Raw genomic sequence first — 26,454 nt, forward strand, 5'->3', positions numbered from 1 at the left:
ACCGCAGCATGCACAGCATCTCTGCTGTTCATGTTTCTGAACAAGACTGACTGTGGCTGCTGCATTCCATGCAGGCATTTGCATGGAATATAATCTGAGTTTGCCTGCCTGTTGAAGTCCATCCAAGGATTTGTTTGGAGTGGTACATATTTTGTGATCCATGTATTTGTGGCCCAGGCCAAGGTGGTTCTGGTCAGGCAGGAGAGATGTAACTGAAGACATTTACTTAAGCTGGGAGTGACTTCTAAATCACAGTGGTTGGCTGCAGCAAATTTTATGTTCCTCCAGAATCGGCAGCCATAGAAGAGGAGAAAGCAGGAGTTTAGCTCATGATTTTGGACGTGATACGTATATTTTCCTTTATGTCCACCAAGAAATATTTCAAAATACAGCAACCATTTAGAGCATGCATAGAAGGATGTGCTGCATTGTGACCTAGGATTTAGTCCATGTCCGTAAAGAATCCAAGCAGCTGCACTTCTGTGATACGATATCTATTGCATGTGTCAAAAAGATATATGAGATACTGCTCAGCATCAAGCTGCAGTGTTTTGAAAATGCGGAGGGAAATAAATGAAGTAACATTATATTTCTTGATGCTGATCTCCAAGAACTGGACAGCCACTCATGGCCGCTTCTAAGCACAGATTAAAGAGGTTTCAACTGTAAATCCTAGATCTGGTCCTGGTCTTTGCTTTAGCACTTCCCAGCCAGTCTGCTAATCAAAGCTTAGTGTGCTGTTTCAGATATTCTAGCTGATACCTTTTAACTTTTGTGTTATGTGTGTTCTGGTTTGCAGGGTGGAAAGAAATACACAGGACCATGTGGAGGCAGAGACTGCAGTGGAGGATGTCAGTGTTTCCCTGAAAAAGGAAGCCGTGTAAGTAACATTTTTCTCCTGTAAAATGCTCTTGATGGTACAAGTTCAATGCTATATAATTTGCTATATATGACTTGCATTAGGCTGCTAGGAGTATTAAAACAATTATTCTTTTTCAGGAAAAAGTTATTGTTCCTTCATCTTACTTTCTCACAAGCTCATAGATTTGAAGAAATACTTTGTTACAAATACCTTATTATATGTAGCAGGCACTTATCTCAAAGATGAGAGCCAAGGGACCTGACAGCCATGATGGCCTGTAGCCGCAAGACTTAGTCCTTCTCTCTTTTTCTTCTGACTGTATTAATTACTCACTGTGGGCCAAGCCAGGTTCAGAAGTAGTGATGAGAATCAGATCAGTAGGATGAAAAGATACCACATACATGCATGGGATGCATATATTTGATGATTTTAGTGGTCTTTTCTAATCTAAATTATTCATTAATTCTAAGATTCTCTGTGTGATTTCCAGTAAAGCAAGAGTGAACCACGCCTGCAAAACCTGAAATCCCTGCTGAAAGGGAACTGCTTAGAACTTCTGGCATTATGTTGTGGCTGATAGTCTGTTCTTTGTTTTGGGGACTAGTGAGGAATGAGGCAGAGGAAAGGAGATGGGGTGGAGGGGATTAGCCACCTGCCACAAAGAGCACTGAGAAATAGGGCAGTTTCTATCCTGTATGGCTTGGAGCCCTGGCTGGCAGGCTCCTTCTGTACAGCTTGGTCTTCTGCAGCTGAGACAGTGACTCAGCCTTTTCCATCCACCCATCTCTAAGAATAGGTCAGGCAAGAGATGTGGTGGCAGGTCATGTGCTTGTTCTCCTATCACAAACCTCATAAGATTTTTCAGTTCTCTGCCTTCCCTCCACACAGCCAGCCATCAGTTCCCATTCCCATTGCATTCCTCAAGCTTGACTCCATGTCTGAGAGGAGGGAGAGGTGGTAGGAAAGTCACAGTGTAGGTGGGAGGCAAGGAACACTCTTGTTTACAGCAGAAGTCCTGATGTCTCCATGGAAGTCAGATGATCCTGGGGTTACCATGCCATGGGGGCTGTAATGGTTATACTCCCGTGGCCTGACCAGGAGCTGCTCATGATGTGCTTTCCGTTATAATAACCCAATGACAACCTGATGAAGCTAAGGACAAACAAGCCCTCCCCTGAGACACAGCTTCCCATGGGAGTCCCTCCAGCTGTTACTGCCTTACCCTCATCATCCAGCGCACGAAGTTTGGCAAGTGCCTCCTGCCACTTCCCACTTTTGACTGAAAATCAAAAACTGATGCTGTAAGATTCTCACTAGAGCTCATGAAAATATCTGTTGCAAAACTACCAACTTTTATGTTTTTCATGCTCCTTATCGACTGAATGACCTTGAATTTCAAGTTGCCAAATGTGAAAGAAAAAACAGATAGTTAAACAAAACTAACTGCGTAGATTAGAAAAGCTGAAAATGTGAAAATACCACGGTAGAGAAGCAGTCAAGTGCCACTGACAAGAAGCTCCCTGTGAGTTGCTTACTATTTAGATTGGGAAGTAAGGGCAGATTTTATGTACTTGCTCACCACTCTCAGTTTTACCTCAGGGAAGTAAGTAACCCCATTTATTAATGAGGTTGGCCTCCCTTTAAACAGATACTCAAAAAGAGAAAAAGGGTATGCCACAGAACATAAATTATATTTTACTGCTTGTGGTTAATTTTGCAAGATGTGAAAAAGTATTGGAAAAAGGCATTTACAGAATTTTACACTTCAAAAATCACATTTTATCTCTCTGTATTTTACCTCTCTGAAATGATACACCTCATTCTGATTTAGCACACGCTGCCAGTATTTTGTGTCTGCTGATCTCTTCAGATATCGCAACCCCTGTTAAACATCTGGTTTAAGGAACAAGATTGGCCTTTAGAGTCTAGTCAAATTTGGCATAGCTTCTGGTCTCATGCTAATCCTCAATGGGATTATTTATTTTCACAAAACCTCTGTATAATCTGGCACGACACACGTTTTCTGTTCGAGGTGACTCATTGCATGCACAATGGACATACTGCGTGTTTGCACTTGTAAGAATGCCTGACCAGTCTGTCAGAGCCTGCTTCTGCTGTGACTCTCCATCCCAGGTGCCACAGAGCTGTCACTTGCAGGGAGCCTGGAACTCAGGTAGGAGCAGCACTGCAAGGGTCTGGAGCCAGCTGTCAGCCCAGCCATCCTCTGGAAGTTCACCCTCTGTTTGTGACAGGTCTCAAAACCAGGCAAATTAAAAGCATTTTCTTTGGATTGCTGCTACTGAATTCACATCAGCAGCTGTTGAATGAAGTGAATTCATTGAAGTGGTAAACAATTGCAAGCTATGAAAGGAGTAAAGGTCTGAAGAAATGCCTACTCTTTATATGTGCTTCTACTTCATTTGTTGTCACTGCTCAGTTGTACTCTTAAGATACAGCATTTAAGGAAAGATGCTTATGTTTATTTGTTGTCTTAATCCAGTAACTTGTTTTTAAAAAAGCACTTTTTGTAAAATATGCCCACTGATGCCTTCTGGGAATCTGTGTGAGAGACAGAGGGGCACTGTTCAGATGTGTGAAGATTCATCCAGGCTTTGGTGATTTGTGCCAGGTCTCCAGGTGCAGGACAGCTGGAAGCCCTGTGCTTCTGCCTGCACTGCTTTTGGTTCAGGACTGGTAAGGATAGGCACAAAGGCACAGGAAAGTTGAACCCTGCTTCACACGGGCAGTTTCTAGGGGCAAAAGGCAACCTAGCACAAATCAATGCACCCACCTAGCAGGCCTACTGGAAAGAGGTATGTGGTTTTAGGTTTTCTTCCACTCTGTTTTGGCTGAACTCAACCCTGCAACCTTCACTGGGCTCAGACACAGCTAAAATCCAGTGGGGACAGAGAAATAAAACAGCAGAAGCATCATCTGCCCACTGTAGTGGTGGGGGAGTGGCTGCAGCTAAGCAAAGGCAGCATCTAGCCAGCAACCTCCTGCCTCTTATCTGAGCTGCTCCCAGGGCTGTGAGGACACCTGCAAATGGCACTTCCTTCTTCGTTCCCAAAAGAAAAGCTAGTCAAATCCAAATGTTCAGAGAATCAGGACATTGCTGATAACTGTGTTTGCAATTCACAGCAAATGCTGAGTTGTTTCTTGGAGAAGTTTCTCTAAAGAAATGTTTCTCTGGGCCATACATGATCCCCTTGAAGTTCCCACCTCCAGTCCTGCTTTATGTTCACATCTTCAAAGTAGAAAGAGCAAAGGGAATTTCTCCTGCAAGCTGGTTTGGTGTTTTTTTCCCAGTCTTTAATGACTAGTCTTTGTTCTTTTTCGCTGTGGCCTATTTATCTTCCAGTTGTATTTACTGTTAGCTGGTTACAAATATCCAGTCTATCTAACAGTACCTTGCATCTAGGTAGATGGTTGGAGCTGGGGCTGCAGGAGCCAAGCTTGGGAACCAGCCTCAGCCTCATCTCCCCTTTTCACAGCTCAGTGGAGTGGCAGTGCAAATCAAAGCTCCTGAAGGCGTGTTCAAATCCACACGATAAGAAACCATAGTATAAGCTTCAGTGGAGGACACAGAGTGAGAAGGCAGAGGAAAGACAACAGACTCATCTTCTCCCTGAGACAGAATCATCTTCTAATTTTCTTCTAGGGCAACTCCTAAATTGTTCTCCTACGACAACAGACTCACCCTTTCCCTAAGGTACATTTGGAGAACATAATGTAAGGACTACACAGATGCCTGGGTAAGAGGGAAGAGAGTAGAGGGAAACACTGATATGACATTGAAATTATGTTTTGAATGACATGGAAACATGGAAAGCCTGGATTAAAGGAACAAAAAAAAACCAAAAAACAAAACAAAACAAAAAATATTAAAAACATCTGGTTTTCTTTCTTCTTCCTCTAGATTTTTATTGCAACTCCTAAAATCTTGAGATTTATAGTTCTTTTCAAACATTGCTCAGAGAACAGTATATGTGCCTTAAAATTTGTTAAACATTAATGCACTTATGTAGGAAACGATAACTCCATTCAGTACAATGGCCAACTGTTTGACCTATTGAAGTTCAAAACCAGCCTCACTTCATAACCAACCTAGAAGGCTTTATAGAAAGTGGAAGTGAGTAGAAATGTTTTTGATCTTTCTATAGAGGGAAAAATTGCACTCTTTTGAAATCTTCCTTTGTATTTTCCAAGTCAAGCATCTAACAGTGCCCAAGCCATTTAGCCATTGTTTTTGCAAGGGGCTGGAATGATGGAAACTGAAATTAAAAGACTGCTTTGTGTCCCCCATAAAGGCCACTTTTTGAGAATGCCCTAACATTCCTTTTTAACCAAGACTGACATGAGGGTTCACTAGAACTCTTTTACAGATTTCTGTTATATTGCTTTCACTAATGCAGTGGCCAAGGGTAAGCTGTTACCTGTACACCTGTAATTACTTCTGTCTGCTTTTGGATGCTATACAGTTGGGAAATCTAGTGTCTGATATTTACTTGCAAGCATTTTCCATACAAGTTTAAGTCTTAACACATGGGTTAGATCTAGATGTGTTTCTTCATAACTAAGAAAAACAAACACCGACAAAATAGAACACATAAATACTCTAAAATCAACTCCATTGTTATATCTTAGGGAAATATTTAAATCCAATAAAATAGTTTTATCAACTGTTAGAATAATTCTTGTATATCACAATTAACTGGCTTCCAAGCTGGTATAATGGCAGTAGCTCCTTGTAACTCTTTGTTGGTATAAACTGATATATCTGATTAAATCTGATATTTACTTTTTTTTCTTTTTTTTCCCTCCACAAAATAATAACATTAGAAGCATCTTCTCAGTTATTCATCTATCTCACTACTCTGTTCCCAACAGTGGTAGTAAGAGATGCTATTTACGGGGAGCACAGAGTTCTGGCAATTTTCTGCAGTCCATTCACTTGTACCCAAGATAACCCAATTTATATGTTCCTTCAGTATCTGTATTTCATCCTGAATTTGTCTAATCCTTTTTTGAAGCTACTGTAACTGTGTGTCTTCACAACCTCCAGTGGCACTACTTAAATGATACAAATTATATAAATCACTCTCTGACCTGTTCTAAGCAAAGTTCCCTCTGGTTTCATCAAATACACCCTATTTCCAGTACTGTGAGATTTGGAGTAGCTTTTTGTTTAGGTTACTCACTGCTTCTCTGATTTTGTAAATCTCAGTTATATTCCCTCTCAGCTTTCTCTTGTCCAAAGGATGTCACAGCCTTTTTAGGTTCTCTTTTGAAGGTGACACTCCAGCCCTTAGTCCCTTTACTCTGCTCTCTCTTCTGCAAGAGACCAGAACTGTCCCCATCCTGTTCGGTGGGGTCCTTCTGGATCTCCCAGCATGGGAGATCACCAGATCTCCCCATTCCTCATCACCAGCATCACATTTAACAGCCTAAGAGAGATTAGTATCATCTATAGACTCAGATGTTTCACAGTTCAGTTCCTTCTGTAGATCACTGTTGAAATCTTTGCAAAAACCAGTTTTTGCAAAGCACGCGTCTGAGAGGACCCACTGCTGTTATGTCTCCATTTTGAAATGTGACCATCAGGTAATATTCTATTCGTCCTATCTTTTTACAGCCTTCAGCCCATAAGAGCACCTCTCATACAACCCCAAGAGAATTAATTTTAAAAGCTTCGATGAAGCATTTTATAAAAACAGTTTTGAAAATCCAAATATATGATAGTCACTAAGGCTTGCTTTACCATGCTTATCCTTGTGCTCATTTATTGTGTTCCTTAAGGTGGACTACTACCTTACCAAGTAGGAAAGTCAAATAAACTGGACTCCTCTTGAGCCCCTTTTCCGCATGGAAGCTTGGTTGGCATCAGCCCACTGCTGCAGTGGAGTTTGTAATGTTGGGTTGCACACTTTGGCCAGCAGCTCTGCAGTTTCACACTTGAGTTCCTTCAGAAGTCATGGGTGAATGTCTCCACTCGTGTTCACTTAGTAACACCTGGCTTACCTGTTTTATCTCTGACTTCCTTCATATTTATCTGAAACTACTCTGTCTCAAGGAGTAGCTTGGATTTGGGACCTTCTCAAACACCTTCAGCAGTAAAAGACCTCTGCAGAGAAGTCACTGAGTTTCTCTGCTATGGCCTTATGCCCCTTATGAGCCCTTGGCTTCATGTGGTACTGCTATTTCCCTTGATGGCTTCTTCTTTTCCTTTAAACAACTTTTTACTATCAGCTTGGTTGTCTTCTGCAAAATTTTCTCACTCATTTTTAGCCATCCCAGTTGCCATTTACTCTTGATCTGGTTTTTATGGGCTTTCCTGTTTGTTTCAGCAATTTTTTAAATGCCAACCCTTTTGCCTACAATAGCCTCCTTAGCTTTTTTTTATGAGCTATGCAGGGTTTTTATTGAACTGTTTTACTTTCTTTTTGATACGTGACACATAGTTTACTGGGACTTTTAATACAGGGTTTTTGAAAAGCCTCCAGGTTACTTTAGGCTTCTCGCCTTTTTGACTGCTTTTTCTGGCTTTTAATATTTTTGTGATTTTTATGTATTTCCCCTTCTTGAAATTGGATATCTGTGTGATGTATTTGTTTGGCTTAATTCATCCCACTACACTACAGCATTAAGTTCAGTTATATTTTGAAGCTCTTGCAGAGCAGTTCTCTCAATAGTACTTCTTGAAGCAGGTCCTGTGCAGCACTTGAGACTAAACCCAGAGCAGCATTCTTTCTTATGGGTCTCAGTGTTTACCGTGCTAAGAAAAAGTCAGTTGGTGCGTCCAAAACTTTTATTTCCTTATCACATCTGCATGAGGCATTGTGCCTGACAGTATGTGGGTAGTTGGAATTGGCTAGTATTGCTACCTGACCTAGTTGTGCAGCTTCTCTGAGCTTCTTTACGAAAATTTCACTGAGTATTTAATGATTGGTGTCCTTAACAGAGGAATCCTAAATACAAACTGAGTCCTACCTTTCTGTTATGTCCACCTACAAGGACTCCCTAATGTTCCCCTCTGCCCTGAGTATTTTTTTCTGTAACACTTTGTTGTAGCCTTCAAGTACTGTGCCATTGCCGTGGCCATATCTCATTTTCTATCATCCCTGTAAAGTAGACAGACTAGTATAGTAACTCTGTGTGCCACTGATTATCCTCCTTTCACCACCATGAGATGCCTTTTATGTCAGGCTTGTCACTTTTTGCCAGGTAATATAATTCCATAATCCTATTTTGTAGATTTCTAGCATTGCTGTAGAAGCATTTACAACTTTTGACCATCTGTTGCAAGCACCAGTCAAGTGGAATTGTGAATGGTGTTATTTACCTTACCTATTCCATGGAGTTGGCAAGGACTTCCGTCTCCCACACAGCTGCTTTGAGTTAAACCCCCTTGGACACCTCTGTTCTACTTTACCTCAGCAGGGGTATAGTACAGATTGTGACCACTGGTCACATTGGTCAGCACTCCCTTCTACCAGACTAAATACCTATCTGGACATCTCATGGGCTCTGCTCCCTTTGCACTCAGCAGGCCTTTCAGGCCTCTCACCTGTTCCAAATCCAGCTCTCTGGGTGAACTCATCAAACCTCCCACTGTCATCACCTGCTTTGTCCTCTCCTGGAAGATTCGCTCTGTCCCAGGAGCATCCTCACACCAAGCAGACATTATAATCACCTAGCGATTAGAGTTTATCAGAAATTTGATCCCTTGTTCCAGGTTGATTATCCACCTTCCCTCAGACTGACAACCCCTAAGTACTTGTTGGATCAGCATCAAGGTTTTGTTGGATTTTTTTGATGGTCGACAAGACAGAAATGGTTTGGAAAATGTCCTATTTGCTCTCCAGTGTTTGCCATATACAAAGCTTTGGGAGTGAACTTGATCCTGTATCTTCTGAAATGTTGTCAGATTCTGCAGCAGAATGGATATAAGTACCAAATATTTGTGCTCCAAAATTTCACATTGCTTCATAGACCAAGGATAAGTCTCTGGAAATTTCCAGGAAGAAGAGCTGCCCTCTGAGGGAAGCTATTTGGAGGAGGGGTTTGTAATGGCAACAGATTTAAAAGTAAAGTGCCTACGGTATTAATGAGCACTATACATGGGACAAGATGACACTCTTCGATATTTCAATGCTGTAATCAAGTCTGGTGTGGTACTTCAAGATTTAATTTTCTTTTTTTCTCTAGGTAAGGAAGTAGAGGAGAGCAGCTCCATTGGCAAAAGACAGGAAAAGAAAAGTGTTGCTGTAAAATCTGTTGGACAGTGTGAAGCTAAATTCTGCTTTCACATACATGAATACAGTTTTCTTTTGCACACATGTTTGACGGTGGTTTCAGATGCATGCTTTTGTTTAAGTTTATACTTTGAAAACTCAGCCTTACAAGGTCTTGCCAGCATAGACAAATGCCTGAAGTCTTGATATTGTTCCATAGGCACCTAAACCTTGGGTATAAGGCGTAATGCATGAACTGTTAGCAGTAAATAGGCCCAAAATCTTCAGAGTTCACTAGCAAAGGCAGGCAGTGTACAGGTTTGCTTGACAGAACTTGAACTTGTATCAGTCTGGAACTTGGTACCTAGTTTATGACCTAATGTTTTATTTAATGAACATTGCTTAACCTGGGCTACGTTGACTATTAATCAACCATGTAGTGGGATAGTTATGTTGGTTGCTAATTGCTGTCCTTTAGTACATTTGTCTTGACATTTTTTGAGTGAAATATGCATGTTTCCTTCTTTTTTTTTTTTTTTTAAGCTCTGTTTATACATGTTTAATCAACATCAGAGATCTTTTTGAACTGGTGGACAGAGATTAGATAACTTTCCCATGAGCAAGAAGCTCCTCCTCCCATATATGCATTCTACACAAAATCTGACATTTGGGAAGTCAGTGAAAGGTCTTTCTCAGAATCTGTTTCAAATTAAAAATGCAAGATACATTAAAAAACAAAGCCGGATGCTGTGTTTCAGTACCTGCAGGAGTGCAATTAAATGTTCACACAAAAATCACATTTTCATTTGTAAATATTCAGAATATTGTAAAGAATGTTGAAAAGATAAAATAAACTCAAATGGAGACATTCTTTCAAATCAAACAAAATATGCATATTGACTAAAAATTTTTTTTCGCTCCTTGTTATCTTACTCTTTTGCAGAACATTTCTGCTTCAGCCAGATATGAAACATTGTTTGATTCCATAAGTAACATCTAGAAACTGTATTTATTTGTAATCTAAAGGACTACACGTTTTGTTAAGCCTGTCCCATGCTTGCAATTTGCATTCCCTCCCTTTTGCTCCAGCCCTGAAAGCAAAATCCCTTCAAAACCTTTTCAAATCAACTGTACAGAAGAGAAAAAGAATGATACTTTAATGAAAGGTAGTCAAAAGGACACATTCACCTTTATATTTCCTTTTTAAGTTTAATCATTTTAAACTTCCCTGGACTGACATACGTTATCTCCAGCAAAATAAGTGCTAGGTATGCAGCATGCATACAGATGCTGCACCTTCCTTCTGAAGCCCAAGGTTAGACCTGTGCAGATATTTCTCCTATGACCTTGTTTAAGAAACCTTTGCAATCTCAGCTGGTGTGATGAGAAAACAATTCAACAGCATTGGACAAAGCTCAAGAATTAGTGTCATCAGTCAAAATGAATACCAAGGTTGCAGTTCAAACAAACTTATGACCGAAGTCAATATGCTGCATGAACTATTTGCAATGTAGATTCAGCTCTTCCATTTGAAATGACACCATCTGATGCCTTTTGCATTACCTATGCAATCTGTTGATTTATGGACTTGTTACACTCATTGAAAAAAATCTTACGGCAGTTTGCTAATAAATTGAGAAGGTATTTCACTGACATTTTAGGAATTTATTTTGAGGGCAGCATTTTTGAGTGTATTTGAACCACTGCATATCACAAATTTGAATGAGAGATGGAGAGAAAATGCAAGAGAAATCACAGTAAGGAATCAAGAACCCCTTTATTTCAGAAAATAAAACAAGATTTAAAATTTAACTCTGGTGAAGAAATAATAGAAAGGAAAGTTGTTGAAGATGAATAGTGCAAAGTTAACTTGGGTGATAATAGCCAATGCTGGGATAAGAACCCTTGGGATGCAATTCACAATCATGTAAAAATATTGTCCTAACTTTTTTCTTGAATGCCTTTTTTTTTTATCCTTCCTGTCTTCCTTTGAAATCCTCCAAGTATATTTTACCTTATTTAGAAAGTAAGTACCTAAAGTTAGGGAATGTCATGAGTGTCTACTCATCTGTCACCCTTCCACTCGTTGTGGTCAATAGTGTCTGCACAGCACAGCACATCCTCCTGTATGTATGATGTCAGCTCAGTTGGCTAGAAATTTCCCACCATGGGATGCTCATAGTGCCAAGGGTTTGATCCCTGGATGGGCCATTCACTTAAGAGTTGGACTGGATGATCCTTATGGGTCCCTTCCAACTCAGAATATTCTGTGATTCTGTATTGTTGATCATCTTGTTTGGTTTTCGCATATGAATTACACTTCATTAAGGAGATGAAATGCACTGTCAGGATTGGTTTTGGAAAAATGTGTTGTTCATTTGGTTAGACCTTCAGACTTTGATTTCTAGCAGTCAGACAGTAAAACTACTGCACAAAAATATTATTTGTGCTTTCAGCCAAGTTTTGCAATTTCTGCTTACTGTGAGCAGGAGTTTAAAGATAGAGCAGCGGGTGGATGATAGTCTTACTCTGTGACTGGGTAGCTCACAAAGGCATCCAAGAGGGATAATCCAGGTCATCCTTTAGCACTTAAATTATACTCCAGAGATTGTAAATGTTTCTCATGACATATGTCTGAGGCTTTACAAATTTCTCAAATGGTGCTTGTTTCTATTTTCTGTATTTTTGTCACATGGGAGCAAGTAACATTGACCCATTTTCCTTTTGTCTGCTTTGCTAAGTACCAAACTATTAGTGGAATCCTTTGAGTTTGACCTGGAGAGACCAGGAATGTGAGAATGGGCAGGCTGTCATCTCAAACAGTATCTGCCGAGGCAGACTGAGCCTGTTCTCAGCATTTTCTTACTGACACTTAAGAAAATAAATGTTCTTTAATAACCTCAGTTTGTACATAAGGTTTCCAAATCATCTTCAGTGTCTTTGCATAATGAACCAAACTGTTGGAAGTATACCTAAGAGTTTCAATTACATTTGTCTGGAAAAGGATGACAAATGTTATAATATCTTATAATGACCATTAGATAAGAACTTTGGGAGCATGCAGAAAGATCTTGAAGGATAGAAGTCTGTGTTTTAGGCACAGAGAACGCTTCTAGACAATGAATAAAGCTGCTAGCCCAAACAAACAAAGCATCCGTACAGCATTTTTTCTCCCACAGGCTAAAACTATTTTTCTATGAAAAGACTGTATTAGTCTGTCAAATTCCTTTCTGTCTACTGCTATCATAGATACCCAGCAAAGAAAAGCACTTTGGGGTTTTTTGTGGCTTTGGTTTGGGTTGTTCAATGAAATTCTTTGTCTAACTATTGCTTATCTTATTACTTAGCAAAACTAATTTTTGTAAATACAGTATCACTGGTTAAAGAAATGTTGTTAGCCCTTATAAACTTGTTTAAAACAGGTTTATTTGTCCCCAAGATTGTTGGCAAAGTCCAGCATAGGTGTAAGAGCAAAAAAAGGAAGTTGTACTTGCTATCCTCCCCAGTATACATTGTTTCATTCCATTCAGAGTATAGCAACCTGTATAGTCTTTCTCTCCAGTCAAATAAAGACTTGGATACATCTGTATTATTTCTTCTGATCCAAATACCCCTTATTCACTATAAATCACCTTTTGGCTGTTTTTCAGTTTCTAGATCCCCTACTTCTCTCTTTCTTTGATGAACTTTCTGTTATCCACTCCAAAGCATGCAACATCTTCTCCTTTTCCATTTCACTACCATATATCTGTTAAAGGCTTCCCCCAAAGGACTTCATTTCTTGATAGCCTGGAAGAGGAATGAGAGCAGCTGGTTCTGAGATGAGCTCTCCCTCCTATAATGCAGGATGCCGTGGTCTTCACAGCTGTCTGGGCTTGTGTGTGTTAGGATGTGAGCTCCTTGGGCATGAGCTGTTTGCATGTGGCTCTTTGTATGGCGCCAAAAGCATTGCTAACACTTCCAGGTTTGTGGCAGAGGTAGCATCATGCAGAGGGGCACAATGACAGCTTCTTTCCAGTGGACAGGGACTCCAGCAGCAAAGGGCTCAAAGGCACCACATGACACTGTGGGTGTTGAACCCAAATATATTAATTATTCCAGTATTTAATGAGGATGTGCAGTGGCATGCAGATTTATGGATAAAATGGGGTTTTTCCACAGGAAACTCTTCAGTTCAAATATGACTCCGCTGCTGCTACAGAGTATCCCTTACCACTGTGGGACTAACCCCCTTTCCATTACAGAGCACACCCCTCCACATGCTTCGCATGGATATGTGGTGTAAAACTATCTTGCACCCTTTTTCACAGTTTTTACTTTACTTAATTTGTATTTGCTAGGGACTTCACACCATGGGGCCATTCCCCCACCATCAGTGTGCCCTGTAGACAGGACAAGCTAGGTTGCATGAGCCCAATCTTGTCCTTCAACCCCTCTTCACAGAGTGAACCTTCAGGATAGAGGAGAGGTGGGGTCCCTGTGTGACAAGGATGTTACTGTTGCTGACCCCTGCAGCTCCTCATCCTTAGCCCCTGCCACTGGAGCAGAGGCAGAGGTGAACGTGCAGGCTGAGGACAGATCCATTTATTTTTCTTGTTGTTACGACACCTCACAAACCAAACTGCAGAGTTTGTGCTCTGCTGCCTCACACCTGGTGATGCCAGCCGGATCTTGACTGCCCTGTACAGCCACAGGCACATAAAACTGCTCAGGATTGCAAGAGCCACAGCTCCCCACAGAGGTCCTCCCTCTCCTCAGCTGGCTTCTCTCCTTCAAACAGCTGCAGAGTTGGTTTTGCTAAATGACATAAGGTTATAATAAATCAAGTGAGAAGATTTGTGTTGTACTTCCTACTGCACAGGAGAGGTCCATATGGTTTAATTACTTCCTCTGTACGTCAGATGTATGTGTATAAAATCTCTGAAGTCATGTGTAACTGCCAAGATCCTGTGGTGTGGTTTGAAACATCCATGCAGTGAACTCTCAAATGCTGCAGATGTGCTATGACATGTAAATGTGAAATGGAAGAAGTCAGATTATCCAGTTAAACAACAGCATTAAAATTAGAGAAGTTGATGAAAAGATCCAGAATTCAGTACAACTGGGGGTGGGGTGGGGGGGGGGGGGGTTGGGGGGAAGACCAGACAACTTTCTCAAGGGAGAATAGAGTTTTATCATCAAAGGAGATGGGAGAAAAATACTACACCCCCTCTCTCCCAGGAAAACAGCAGAGCAGCCTGAGGAGAGAAACCATGTCATAGACAACTGCTTAGTGAATTGTAAAGCCATCTGAAAACTATCATCACAAAATATATCTGCTGATACAGCTTTGGTCACCATAGAAAACTCTGCTTAAAAAATGAGCTGTTCCGTAAGTAGACCATGTAGACCTGTAGACCCAAGATCATGGATGGGTCCGTGCACTGAGCCACACTAAGCGTCTGAGTAGGGAGCTGCTCACCCCTGCATCTCTAGAGCTATTTTCTCAGGGCCTGTGAGGGCGCACTAAGCCGGGAAACAAGAAGCCCAGAGGTCTGGCTGCACCCTCTAAACCCACAGCTCTCCACTGGATAGGCACCCAAAGGAGCTTATCCTGAGCTGAGCTGTTGGGGCATGCAGGCAAAGAAGGAAGGAGGGACTCTTTGTGTGGGTTCCACGAGCAGGTTCATTGCAGTGAAAATTCCAGGGACAAAGAGCGCTTCCAATAGGAGGTCCAGAGATTTTATACTCAGGGAAGGAAAGGCGGGCATAAGGGCAAGAGCCAATAGGGTAGGGATAAGGAGGCAGGATTGACAATGAGGTAACTAATGGGGATAACTCAGGGGAGGGATTTCAGGGGATAGCCGATGGGATACTGAGTAACAGAGAAACTTCTAGAACTGATACATATTTAACTAAAGGAAACGAATATTTACAAACTTATACGTAAAACAGGGAGCAGAGAACAAGAACCAACCAGCTTAGAACAGGCAAATCACTGAACCAAGGGGTGATGGGATCTCACCCTCACCTAGAGGCAGTCTTCGAACATTGGTGCCTGACCACCAAAGTGGGGATTCTGGGGTCAGGGTGGCTGCAGCCCCTTGCACCAGCACAGGCCTGTCAGGCACGTAGAGGCATATTATCAATTTGCCATAATGACTCAAGCATCTCTTGAGAAGGGAATGGTGTGTGTTGGAGTGATGTTGTTAAAGGTGCAGGCCAACTCCATGGTATCAAGCATCTCCAGGGCCTGAGCTGCAAGAGTAACCTTAGTCAAGTGAACTAGAGAACAGGCTTGCTTCTCCTGTCCCAAGCCAACATCCTCCGGTGTCATGCCTCTAAAGATGCCTGAGCTATTCCAGATACATGGGAAGTGGAGAATAGGTCTGTTGGGGGCTAGTCTGTATCCATGACTACCATCAAGACCAAGGAAGATGGGGTCACTTGATGAGGTAGCGCCCTTGGGAAGAAACTTGGGCTACCTCTGCAAGTGACCCTGACACTGCTCCAAGGTGCCAACACTGACAACTCAGCAGGATACTTCAGCCCATGCCCCACTGTGGTATAAGGTGTGCAGAACAAGAAACATGCAGAGGGGTGGGGATGCTCCCCCTCAGGGGATGGAGACCCTCCTGCCCCCTGCATCTCTCTCCTCAGCACGTCCAGTCCTTGCTGGAGGGACGCATGACTGTTACCACAGGAGAGCTACACTCTTCTGGTAAAGTACATATATAGCCATCAAAGATAGCCGTGCATTGCTGCCACAGTAATAGTTTTCTTAAGTAATAATTTCTGCTAGACAATACTAATTGTATCAGTCATGTATACATTTAATCAGCAAAAATCCTCTAAAGAATTTCAGCATGTCCTGCCTAAGCATGACAGTTTGGCCCCTCATGTTTACCAAAACTAAACACACACTAAATACCATTCTCAGTAAGCATACTTTTTTTTTAAGAAGCCCCAACACTCTGGTATAAATATACACATCATATTGTCAGCTGAGTCTGTGGCTTGGTGGATTTACACAGCTGCAGTTTGGGCTGTTGTTTACTCTTTCCCTCACAGTCATTGTGTTCTGCTTTTTCCCTGTAAGGATTTTCCTTCTCTACCTATTCTTAGTCCTAGACAGAGGACTGTCCTGATTTATGTATGTTGTGTAACTTAAGTGACTTCAAAGATGCTTTGTATGGTGTAAATCAGAACACCAACTGGCTAAATAAACCTCCTTGCAATGAGGCGTAATTGTAAAGCTAAATGTGTTCCTGCCTCTGTGTACTAAATCAACAGGGGTCCTTTTCATTTTTGTGGGATAAACATACTTCTCTGTCATGTATTTGCAGTCACTGGAACACTGTTGTAGACACTTGTGAACCTTTTGCTTCAAGAAGAGATCTTTCATCCTGTGGGGTTTTTTTATATATTCCAAATTCTCTAAACCAAATTCCATTGAAGATCTCAGGAAGTGTCTGCAGTTAGAGGATGCATAGCTGTTATCCATACCCAGTGGAGTAGTATTTCATTTTCAGTTCAGTTCAGAGCATTCCCATAATGAAATTTAATGCCTAGTATCAGTTTACAATTGTTCATCTATTCCTGCAGTTTGTTTATTCAAACATACAACACAGTTTTCAGAGAAAAGATTGTTCGGCTCATGTTGTCTCAAGCATTATAATCTAGTCTTGTCATGAAGTGAAGTACAGGTCAAACTTTAACTTATCCCTTAACTAGCCATTTAGTTCAAGGAAAAACTTCCTCAAAATTCCCTCTTTACAAAAGGAAGTAATTCTTAGGGTCTTGTAACCTCTATCAGTTAACCTGTGTCTTTAAGCAAGTACATGATCCATTTTATGCATGTGTTACAAATCAATCCCTTTAGCTGCAGGCCCATATATAAGTTGTGGAATATATCCCACCGCAGCCGTGTGCTTGCCAAATAGACTGCAGCTATTGCCACCAGACACAATTCGGTTGAAGTCCTGCAAAAAGGACATTTCTAGTTTGATCACTTATTCTGGCTGCTGGTCTGATTAGCTTTCAGAACTGAAATTTGTCGAGAAGTAAGCTTTGGCTTTTTAAGACCTAACTAAGCATGTAAGAATTCATGAGTGGCTCAAGTGTGTTTTGTAAGAAAGCAGAAGCATCACAGGCAAATTACATTGTGTTTGACTGGGGAAGACCCAGGTGTTTTAAATCAAAACTGCAGCAGTAATGAAGACATTCCAGAGGGTCCAGGAGGGAAATGCTTAAGCTTCCAGCTTAGTCTTCTGTGAGAACCTTTCGGTTTCTTGTAATGGAACTAGGAAATAGCCATCTTTGCTTAAAGTTGACTGTCAGGGGAGAATTGAGATAAAACTGTCTGGAGATACTAATCTACTACTCTACAAAGCAAAATATTATCAAGATTTCCTTCCTAGAAGTTCCTCATTCCCTGGGCACAAAGCTTTTGGTGTAATCACAGAACAAGCAGAAGTTTCCTTGAGTTGGTTAGGATGGGCTGGAAGGAGGAGACGATGGTAGTCAGAAAGAAAAATTGTAGGAGTGTACATAGCGATATGTAAACCAAACAAAAGGCAAGTCTTTCAAACAAAACACTAATATTTAGATACTAAAGTGTCATGAGGTAAGCAGACACAAAGCAAAGAAAACCTCAGCAAGAAACTGCTGCTAAGAACTAGCAACTGAAGAAAAAGCATTTCATACTTCTAACAAGTATTTCTTTCCCTGGGAGAGGAAATGTTGCACAGCCCGAAAACACCCCAGGATGCAGGAGCATCAGCCAGCTGATGACTGATGAATTTCATTTACTTCCTATCTGACTTCTGAGTATTCAGGCAGATGAAACTGCTAAGAATAAATTCTGATGGGGGCTGTGAAACAATCCCCTGCTTTGTTTATCACCCTGAAACTGGGGCCAGTTTAGTCTATGTCCAGAGCATGTGCCTTTGTGTAATGCCATGGTGCTTGTAATGCTCTCTTGGCTCTTACCAGCTTTTAGCCCAACACTTGTGCTCCTCCACATTCTCTTACAGTCAGAGTCAGATGCGTCCCTGAAGTGATGTAATCTCCTCTCTTGCTGTCAGTGTGAGATGTACTTTTACTGCTTTGTGGCTGGTGAATATGGAACTCCAGTAATATGAACTGCACATTTGCTTTCTGTTATGTGCAACTGAGTGTGTTCCTGTAACCACTTCAGAATGCTGTTACTTTTATCCCTATATTACAAGAGACCATTTTCTGTGTTCTGCCCCTCTCCCTTTGGTCAGGGTATTATGTGTCTCAATGTTGAGATAGTAGGGATAGCCTCCTTGCACCTTTTCCTCCAAGGTTTTAACCCAAATCTTTAGGAGGTGAAATCAGTGCCTCTTGATATTCAAAAGGGTTGAGATATGGGTTACCTGAGCCTTTGAAAGGGGTCTTTTAATGGAGAACTATAAACAAAATTCCTCCCTTGGGTGAAAGCTAAACAAATATGGAAATTAGAAATTTGAACAGAGCATTTGTGAAAGCTGCTCAAAGGGAATTTACCTCATCTTACTCCTCTGATTTGACTTACTGAGTATCTTTCAATTAAAGTTGCAGTCACCACCTATTCTTCACCTTCTCTCCGCATTTTCCTCAAAAGAGGCAGCACCCTGGTACTGCTGACTGGCTGATGGATAGAAGCAGAAATTCACTTACAAAATCCTGACCTGCTTGTCCTATCATGAATCCTGTGTAATACATCTCTTGTGTAATCCAGAATCACGTATAAAAGATGTTTAAAATGACAATTATTTCAACTGGTTTTCCCTTTATGCATTATTTTGTACTGAAACTGTAACTATCTACATCCATCTGACCCTAAAGTCCCTCTTCTACCCGTTGCACATCTTTGTTCATTTATTTTCGAAAACACAGCCCCTTCTTGTGCTGGTACATCATCCTGGGCCACCAGGGCCCATCTTTTGTCTCTGACTCTCATTCCCAATCATTTTCTAGTAATGAAAAGAAACCTTGCTTCTGGTTTCTTAGACACCTCCAGCTGGCAGCCTCCACCAACCTCTTCATCCAGCCTGGTGTGTCCCTGAATATGCTCCATGCTGCCTGAATGTTCATTGAGGAGGGACAGGAAACTTGCTCTCAATTTCCATCTGTCCTGGGTTGGTTTGGAAGGAGAGCTGCAGGAATGATTCCCCTGAAGTTCATCAGTTTGGGGAGTGGGCTATCACCCAGGTGTCTGTGAGGCTGATGCTGCTCCATGCAAATGATCATCGAAGGTACGCCACAGACACACAGACATGGGATGCTCTGTGTTCCCAGAGCCTGGTCCTGAAAAGGAGCTATGAGGGTTTGGGCACACTCTGAAGGAAATGCAGGATCTTCCCACATTTCAGCGGCTGAAAATGAAAAGCTTTGCTGAGTGTATGAAACTTTACAAAGTTTTGTGTCTTGCTCAAGTGCCAGACGAAGGTGAAAAGTTGCTTCCCTGACACAAAATCCGTGGAGTAGGGGAGGAAACCGAATACTTCAAAGAAAGAGGTCCCCAGGAGATGCACCCAGAGATCAAGGCAGACCTATACCGTGACCCAGCACTGACAGATAGCGTGGGCAGTGCAGGAGGCTGACAGAGTGCCTCAGCTCTTCAGGTTTCTATGTCTACCCTCATGTCAAAAAACTCAACAGGAGCATTTCTCATCTAAAACTGGTAACTGATAGCATGCACCAGCGCCGTGATTGCACTGGGAAGCCACAGCATAGGGAAGAGGCACATCAAGTAGATTAACAGATAATAACAATTTGTTTCAGAGTTCAAGATTATCACTTATTTAATTCCATGCACTGCACCTTCTTTTTCAGATATGACCATTCCAATACATTCTTTCCACTTTAGATTTGAAGTTCAAAGAGAAGAAATAGCAGGATCTATGTTCTGGATTGTACATTGCAGTTTTGTACATTTGTTTCTCTGGAGAGAAGGGATGTGTGAAGCATATGCACTGGGAACAAATGAGCAGTCCAAACAGGTGCTGGAGCTAGAAACTGTATGTGAAGGAAAAAAACCCAAACAAACAAAACTCACTTCTCATCAGTGTTTTTTTCCTTTTACATTTTAGCCAGATGTCATGCAAGTATTTTGTTACTGCTTTTGTGAAGACTCTTGAAGTTTTACGGAAAGCTGACAAATGGAAAGACTATAAATGTATGTGCATTTCCCAGATGAACCACGTTTGCCAACCAGTGCATAGGAACAAAGAGAATTAAGTCAAAGCAGAGAAGTTCCTCTGAGCATTTTGATTATGAGAAGCTTTGTGGGGCTTTACTTTAATAACTATAAAATACTTCAAACTGGTTCCTTAATGTCAGTATTATTTATTTTCAGAGCAAAGTTCAGAAAATCTTGAATGATTGTATATAAATTTTACATGTCTTGGCTCCTTCAAATACACATATGTATACTTTCTTTTTCAGAAGTGATAGATTGCCAAGTTATCTGACCTCTCAAGAGAGGAAGTTGGGAGGACAGTTTAGTAACATTTTCTTTCATTCCCGATGTGGAATAAGATCAAAAAATAAGTATTTTAAATTCTGTTAATAGCCTTATCTTTTCTAAACCATAAGGTACTGGCAAAATAACAGTGCAAGTAAACATGGCTCTTGATGCACCACATTAAAAAATGGCTTTTGTTTATGAAAACTTTTTTTGTTGTAGAAACTTGTGGGAATAATGTTGTATTAATGGTAGGATGTTGACCTTTTCCAGCTATGGAAGATAGTCTCAGAACAGGATCCAGGAAAAACAAACATGGAAACTACTTAACTCCTTAGTTGTGTGCCTGAAACTTTGTGAGGAAGCATTATTTAACTTAGACTATTGTATTTACAGATTGTGTCATTACATTAAAGTGACACACACACACAACCATTTTCAGTAAGCACAAAGGTCTCAAGAGCTTAAGGGAACAAGTAACTTCAGTGAGGAAGAATATTGCTATAATTTTGTGTAATATATGTAAAAATATGCAGTTGTCTGCTATTTTCTACATTTATTTATAGTCTCCCAGGTCAAAAACAGGGCAGATTTTCTCCAGATTTTAGGGTACACAGTGTAGAACAAGAAGCTATACTGAGAAAAAGTGTGAAAAGAAAGATGTTCCATGTTACTGTGGACTTAAGGTCATGTTCCTCCTATAGGCTAAAACTGACTGCTCTGATTTCTTAAGTGAGAGAACTCAGTGAGATTTCTTAAGTGAGAGAACTCAGGTGAATTCTGTATAACTTGTGCATGTTACCTTTGCTATGCAGTCCACCTTCACCTCTGCTGAATTCACTCCTGAACTGAGAAATAGCCACAAAACTTAAGGTCTACTAACATCCACTCAGGATCTTGAAATGAGGCTTGGGAGGTGTACGGGTAGCTGTTGGTAGTTTCCCTGTGGTCTGGAAAAAAACCAGTGAAGGTCCATGGTGGGGAAAGAAGACAAATACACTCTGATCTGTCGTTGCACCCTCTTTTTTGGACCAGTGGTAGTCAGATGTCCTGTAGGTAGTTTCTCTTCCATTCCCATTCCTTTGCTCACACATGTTTCTTCTGAAGCCTCTCTGATGACAGTAGACAGTAGTCAGATCTCATTACAGGAAAATTGCTAGCTGTCAGCATCAGCCTCAAGAAGAAAATGGAGCTACCCCAGTTAGTACCGGCTGTACATCTCACCCACGGTTTCCACTAGATCTCATCTAGATCTCATTTGCTATCCTGTCAATCAGATGGTATTTGTCATAGTGAAGAACCAACAAAACAAAACAAAACAACAACCAACCAAAAAAACTCCCAACAACCAAAGTTTATTAGCATCAAGCACTTTAAACTTTTTTCAATAAACTGTGTAGATCAAGAATACACAGGGTGAAAAGCAGTCACTAGTACAGTGTACCAGTTCACCTTTAGAGTGTTCTATGCCCATCAAACAAAATCACAAACATTGATTTCAAAATAGGTTTGGGTATTTCCCCAAAGAGATTAGATTTCTGTATTGTCTTTAGACAACATGTAAGCATTACCTTTTATTACTAAAAGTGCACTTTTTACATTCTGGAGCTCTCAGGCCTGTTGAGATACAAGGTTCTTCAGTACACACATTGTTTGTCAGTAAAAAACCTCAGTATCTTCTTTGCAAAATACAGGAGTATGTGAGGAGTTACTACCAAAAAAAAACAAAAGCAAAAAGTGTTTTCCTCTTATGTACAGTATATCAACCTGTCCCTGCTCCTGAGGTGAATTGACTGCCAGTTCAGGAGGCAGCAGCTAATCCCACAGCTCGCAGTTCACCCAACTGCAGTGAATCAGCACTGAGTTCAGCCAGCCCAGCTGTATGTGCTTCTGACAGGTCAGTCATTACTGAATGGGTGTCTCGCCTGTGCTCGAGCAGAAATGAGGTGCAGAAGGTGCTGCAACCTCCAGGCAAGCTCTCCTGCTTGTAGCCTTTGGCTCTCAGGAGACATTGCTTGCTTTCTTGGCTTAGCTACAGGCTCACGATACACTGGAAGGGAAATCATGTAAGGTAAGTCTCCCAAGAGCTCAGTTCTCTGTAGTAAAACAGATTTTTGAAGTGTTTGACAAGGAGTTATATCCATTATGTGGTGATTTGGTCATTGTACTTACTTATTAAATAACTAAGTGAGAGTTGAAGGCACCTAAGGGAACTTAGAGCCAGGGTTTGGTACTGACTATTTTTGCAAACTAGGTTCTTGTCTTTTGGATAATACCGCTGCGGCTGAGATTCTCAACCCTAGTAAAGAAAATACCAGCAATTCCCTCCGTCTTGCTTCTTTGCAGTGCAAGCTCTGTAAACTGTTGCTCAACATGCATGTAAGTGTCTCTGACACAGAAGCCTTGATCTCTTGGAGAGTCTGTACATAGTACAACTAATAAGCACTTACTACATTTGACAGGGCTTTTTCCCCTTGTTTATGTCCCAGTAAACTCTAAAGGTATGCCAGGTGTCTGCTACTGTTGCCAACACAGATATGTCTAACTTTCCCCTAAGGACCTCCAATGATGGAGATTCCACAGTCCACCAGCAAGCTTGTCAGCATATCTGAAGTTCCTGTGCTGGTACCTGTGCTATTATACCCTGCCTTGGTCTTTGCTGCTGCAGTCCAGGGAGAGCTGACTCACTCACTTATTACTTGTAGGTAAAGCTTCTTGCATTGCTGACCATTCTTTATTGTTTTCCTCTTGAATGATGAGATGCAGTATCCAGAACTGAACTTAGACTATCTGACCACAAGCTTATCAATGCTGAAAAGAGGATTGGGATTATTTCATGCGTTTTATGCTTGTCTACAGTGTTCAAAATCTCAGAAGCAAAAAAGGTCATTGGGGTTGGACTAGATGACCTTTAAAGGGTTTCTTCCAACTCAAACTTTTCTACTATTCTTTGAGACAATTGTCATTTCCTGCTTGAATTATGGTGTTGCTGTGGTATCTCTTCAGATTTGAATCTGGTGTGGGATGAATGTGTGTATATCTGAATATTGCAGTTCAATATTTAATGCAACATTTATTGCCAAGTAATTCTTGTTGGTAGAAGCTACACCTACAGGATATAAGTCTGACGAGGTGGAGAATTATTCCACGGACTGCGTCTGCAACAAATACTGAAGGGATTGTCAGTCAGTATGATGATTCCTTTCTCCCATCACTAGAAGGTTTTGTCCATATCCAGTCAGAAACTGACCATCTAGGAGGCTCTGAATATTTCTAGAAAAATGGTAGAAACTTCAGTCTCTAGTTGGTAAAAGGTGGGGAGCATGAGAACAATGTGACATTCACCAGGAGTTCTGGACATCTGTGTATGCCCCTTTGGGTTTTAATATCATTTCCCTTATCAAAGTTTGGAAGGAATGCTTGCATAAACAGTACATTTTGTTTTCATATCTGGGTAGTAAATCAGAGTGAGGAGGTACAAGTGGTAGCCTGTAACGGCACTGCACTGTATGGACACACAATAGCTTCTACATGTACAGTATGATACCTCCTTGGCTCCCTAAGGTTCCAGAAAGTGAGAAAAGCCTGTTTAGGACTGCCTTTTCAAAGCCAGTCAAAACAAAGTAAAAATAACAGGAATCTTAATCAACCCTTGCCAATTGGCCAAAATGACTGGGTATGCTTTGCTTAGGTCAAATTTTTCTGAAACATATCAGTGAGTGAGAAGTTCATTTGCAATGTAACTATGCCAATAAATAGCCAAAACATAACACTTGGAAAACTCAGTAGATGGACAGCACTCCCATTTGTCAGCAGCTACTTTTCCAGGGCACTGAGAACAGTGAGTGGTGTTGGGGGGGTTGTGGGAAGGTTTCAGGAGGAGGGGTTGATTGGAATAGTTTTAGTATGATGAGGACTGTCTTATAGCTAATCAGTTGTATGAGTGGAATTTTATCTCTACTGGGAGGTGAGCTCATTCGCCTTTATCAACCTCAAATCCATGTTTAGAAAAAAATCAAAAGTAGCATGCATTCCTCTTCTTGATGGCTTATTCTTACAAAACACAACTGCTTGTTACCACCCAGTGTCTTCAGAAAATGAGCTGTGTTTGATTTTGGTCTGGTTTATACTTTCTTCTGCTGAAACAAAAAATGCAAGACCTCAGATTAGACCTCTATGTGTTTCCGGATGGTTTTCAGTGATGGATTTTAGTGCATCTCACAGTCCATAAAAATTTTATTGAAGTACTCCGGCCACCACCTTCTTGTTGTTTTCTTTCGTACTCTTTTTTTAAGACTAGGTTGTAGAGTAGAAGTAAGGCAGGATGTTTTATTCACTCTAAAGCTTGCTGAAACCCAGCTAGCCATCCATACTACCAGGCATGGAATTTCCCAAGTCTGTACATCGCTTTCCTACGCTATTTTCACTGACTGTTTTCTTTTCTTTTTCTCCCTGGCTACTCCGTGCCAACCCCACCCTTCTTTTTTAACTGGTGCTTTTCTGTGCAGGAATGTTCACCTAATGAACTTGAAGATGCTCTTCTTGCCAGGTGGCTAATTGGTGAAGATACTTCAGGAGAGTGTGGGAGTGGACAGTGAAGGAGACAGAAGGAGGAAGTTTGTGGATGTGATTTGTCTAGGAACTGGCAGCAGATGGCTGGGACTAAGGCCAGAAGAGGAAGACATGAGCAGTGGGAGCAGGAGGGAACAGTGAGTTGGACAGTAAGGAAACCTGTCGAAATGCAGCAGGGCTCAGGGCTGCACAAGGGGAAGGTAACTTAAAGCTGTTCTGTGTCAGTGTTAATGTGGTGGACATGATCCTCAGTAAGCTGTCCTGGAACAGGTTGTCATGTTTATGCTCCTCTCCCTGTTTGAATAAAGCTGATGGAAATAGAGGGAATGGGAGTATTGTCAGTGTAATGTTTTGTTTGTCTGAGGGCCAGGTTAGCCTGTGAGGTATAACAATGCCCAGCTCACTCACTGTGTGCAGCCAGTGCTTTTTAAAGAGGTGGCTCGGTGCCACCTCAGCTGCTCTCACTGTGGGCACTGAACACCCATCCCTCTCCCAATGGTGTCAGTAGAGGAATGAAGGGGCCATTCCTGCCTCGTTACTTCTGGGGAGAAGGTGGAGGAGTTGGGGCAAAGGAGCGTGAGGATTACTTAAGCACATCTTGAGTTTGGCCAGTCAGCAGCAAATGGCCTTTGCTTCTTATGTACTTGGTTAAAAGAAGGTTTCTGCTAAGTTAAAATGAATGGTTCCCGAGTCAACCTTTGGAAGATTTTCAACAAACCACTTAAAATGCAGGGAAGACTTAGTGAAATAAATCTTATTTTAATAAATAAACTGAATCACAATTTTCCAAAGCTGCTCTACAAATGGATTTTGTAAGGTTTCCTGAGTGACAGGAGCAGTGGTGTGCACCAGGATCTAGTGCTCTCTTCCTTGGTTTTCCCAGGCCACAGGAAGGCTGCCAGCAGTGGACAGGCTGAGGATGGAAGTGCATGCTTTTGTGAGATGGAAAAAGTGATTCATCCATCCTCCTTCTCCTTAAGCACTGCCTAGGAAGGACAGCACAGGCAGGGTTTCTGTGTCTGTCCTTTGCTGTAAAGACCTTTCTGTAAGAGAAGTGTGGCTGGAGGAAAAGGGAGGATGTTAGAAGAGATGAATCCTGGTCTTTGCTGCTTAAGGAGCATCTGTGCTGAGCCCCACAGCTTGCCCTATAGAAAGGCTGCTCATCCTACCAACTCCATGAAAGGGAAATTCATTACAGGAGTACTCACAAACTTCTCCCTTCTGAGTTGGTCACTTATAGCTCTCTCGGCTGTCACTCTGCTCCAGGCTGATCCCATATTTCAAGATCAGCCATAAAAATGATGCAGAGAAGGATTCTTCAGGTAACTGAATAG

The 26,454-nt window shown here is 41.4% G+C and overlaps 1 protein-coding gene across 1 annotated transcript in view; it reads left to right on the forward strand.

The window, feature by feature from the left end:
- Positions 1 to 787: 787 nt before the first annotated feature.
- Positions 788 to 26,454, forward strand: part of COL4A2 (collagen type IV alpha 2 chain) — a gene marked incomplete at its 5' end in the record, with an annotated part of 101,423 nt that continues 75,756 nt past the window's right edge. The window contains one exon of the mRNA XM_042032933.1: positions 788 to 880. Within this exon, the coding sequence (XP_041888867.1) occupies positions 788 to 880 (93 nt within the window). The remainder of the gene's footprint in view (positions 881 to 26,454) is intronic.

Source organism: Corvus kubaryi, unplaced genomic scaffold (genome assembly GCF_017639235.1).
Source record: "Corvus kubaryi isolate FWS band 111438036 unplaced genomic scaffold, C.kubaryi_AGA036_p1.0 133, whole genome shotgun sequence".
Classification (NCBI taxonomy): domain Eukaryota; kingdom Metazoa; phylum Chordata; class Aves; order Passeriformes; family Corvidae; genus Corvus; species Corvus kubaryi.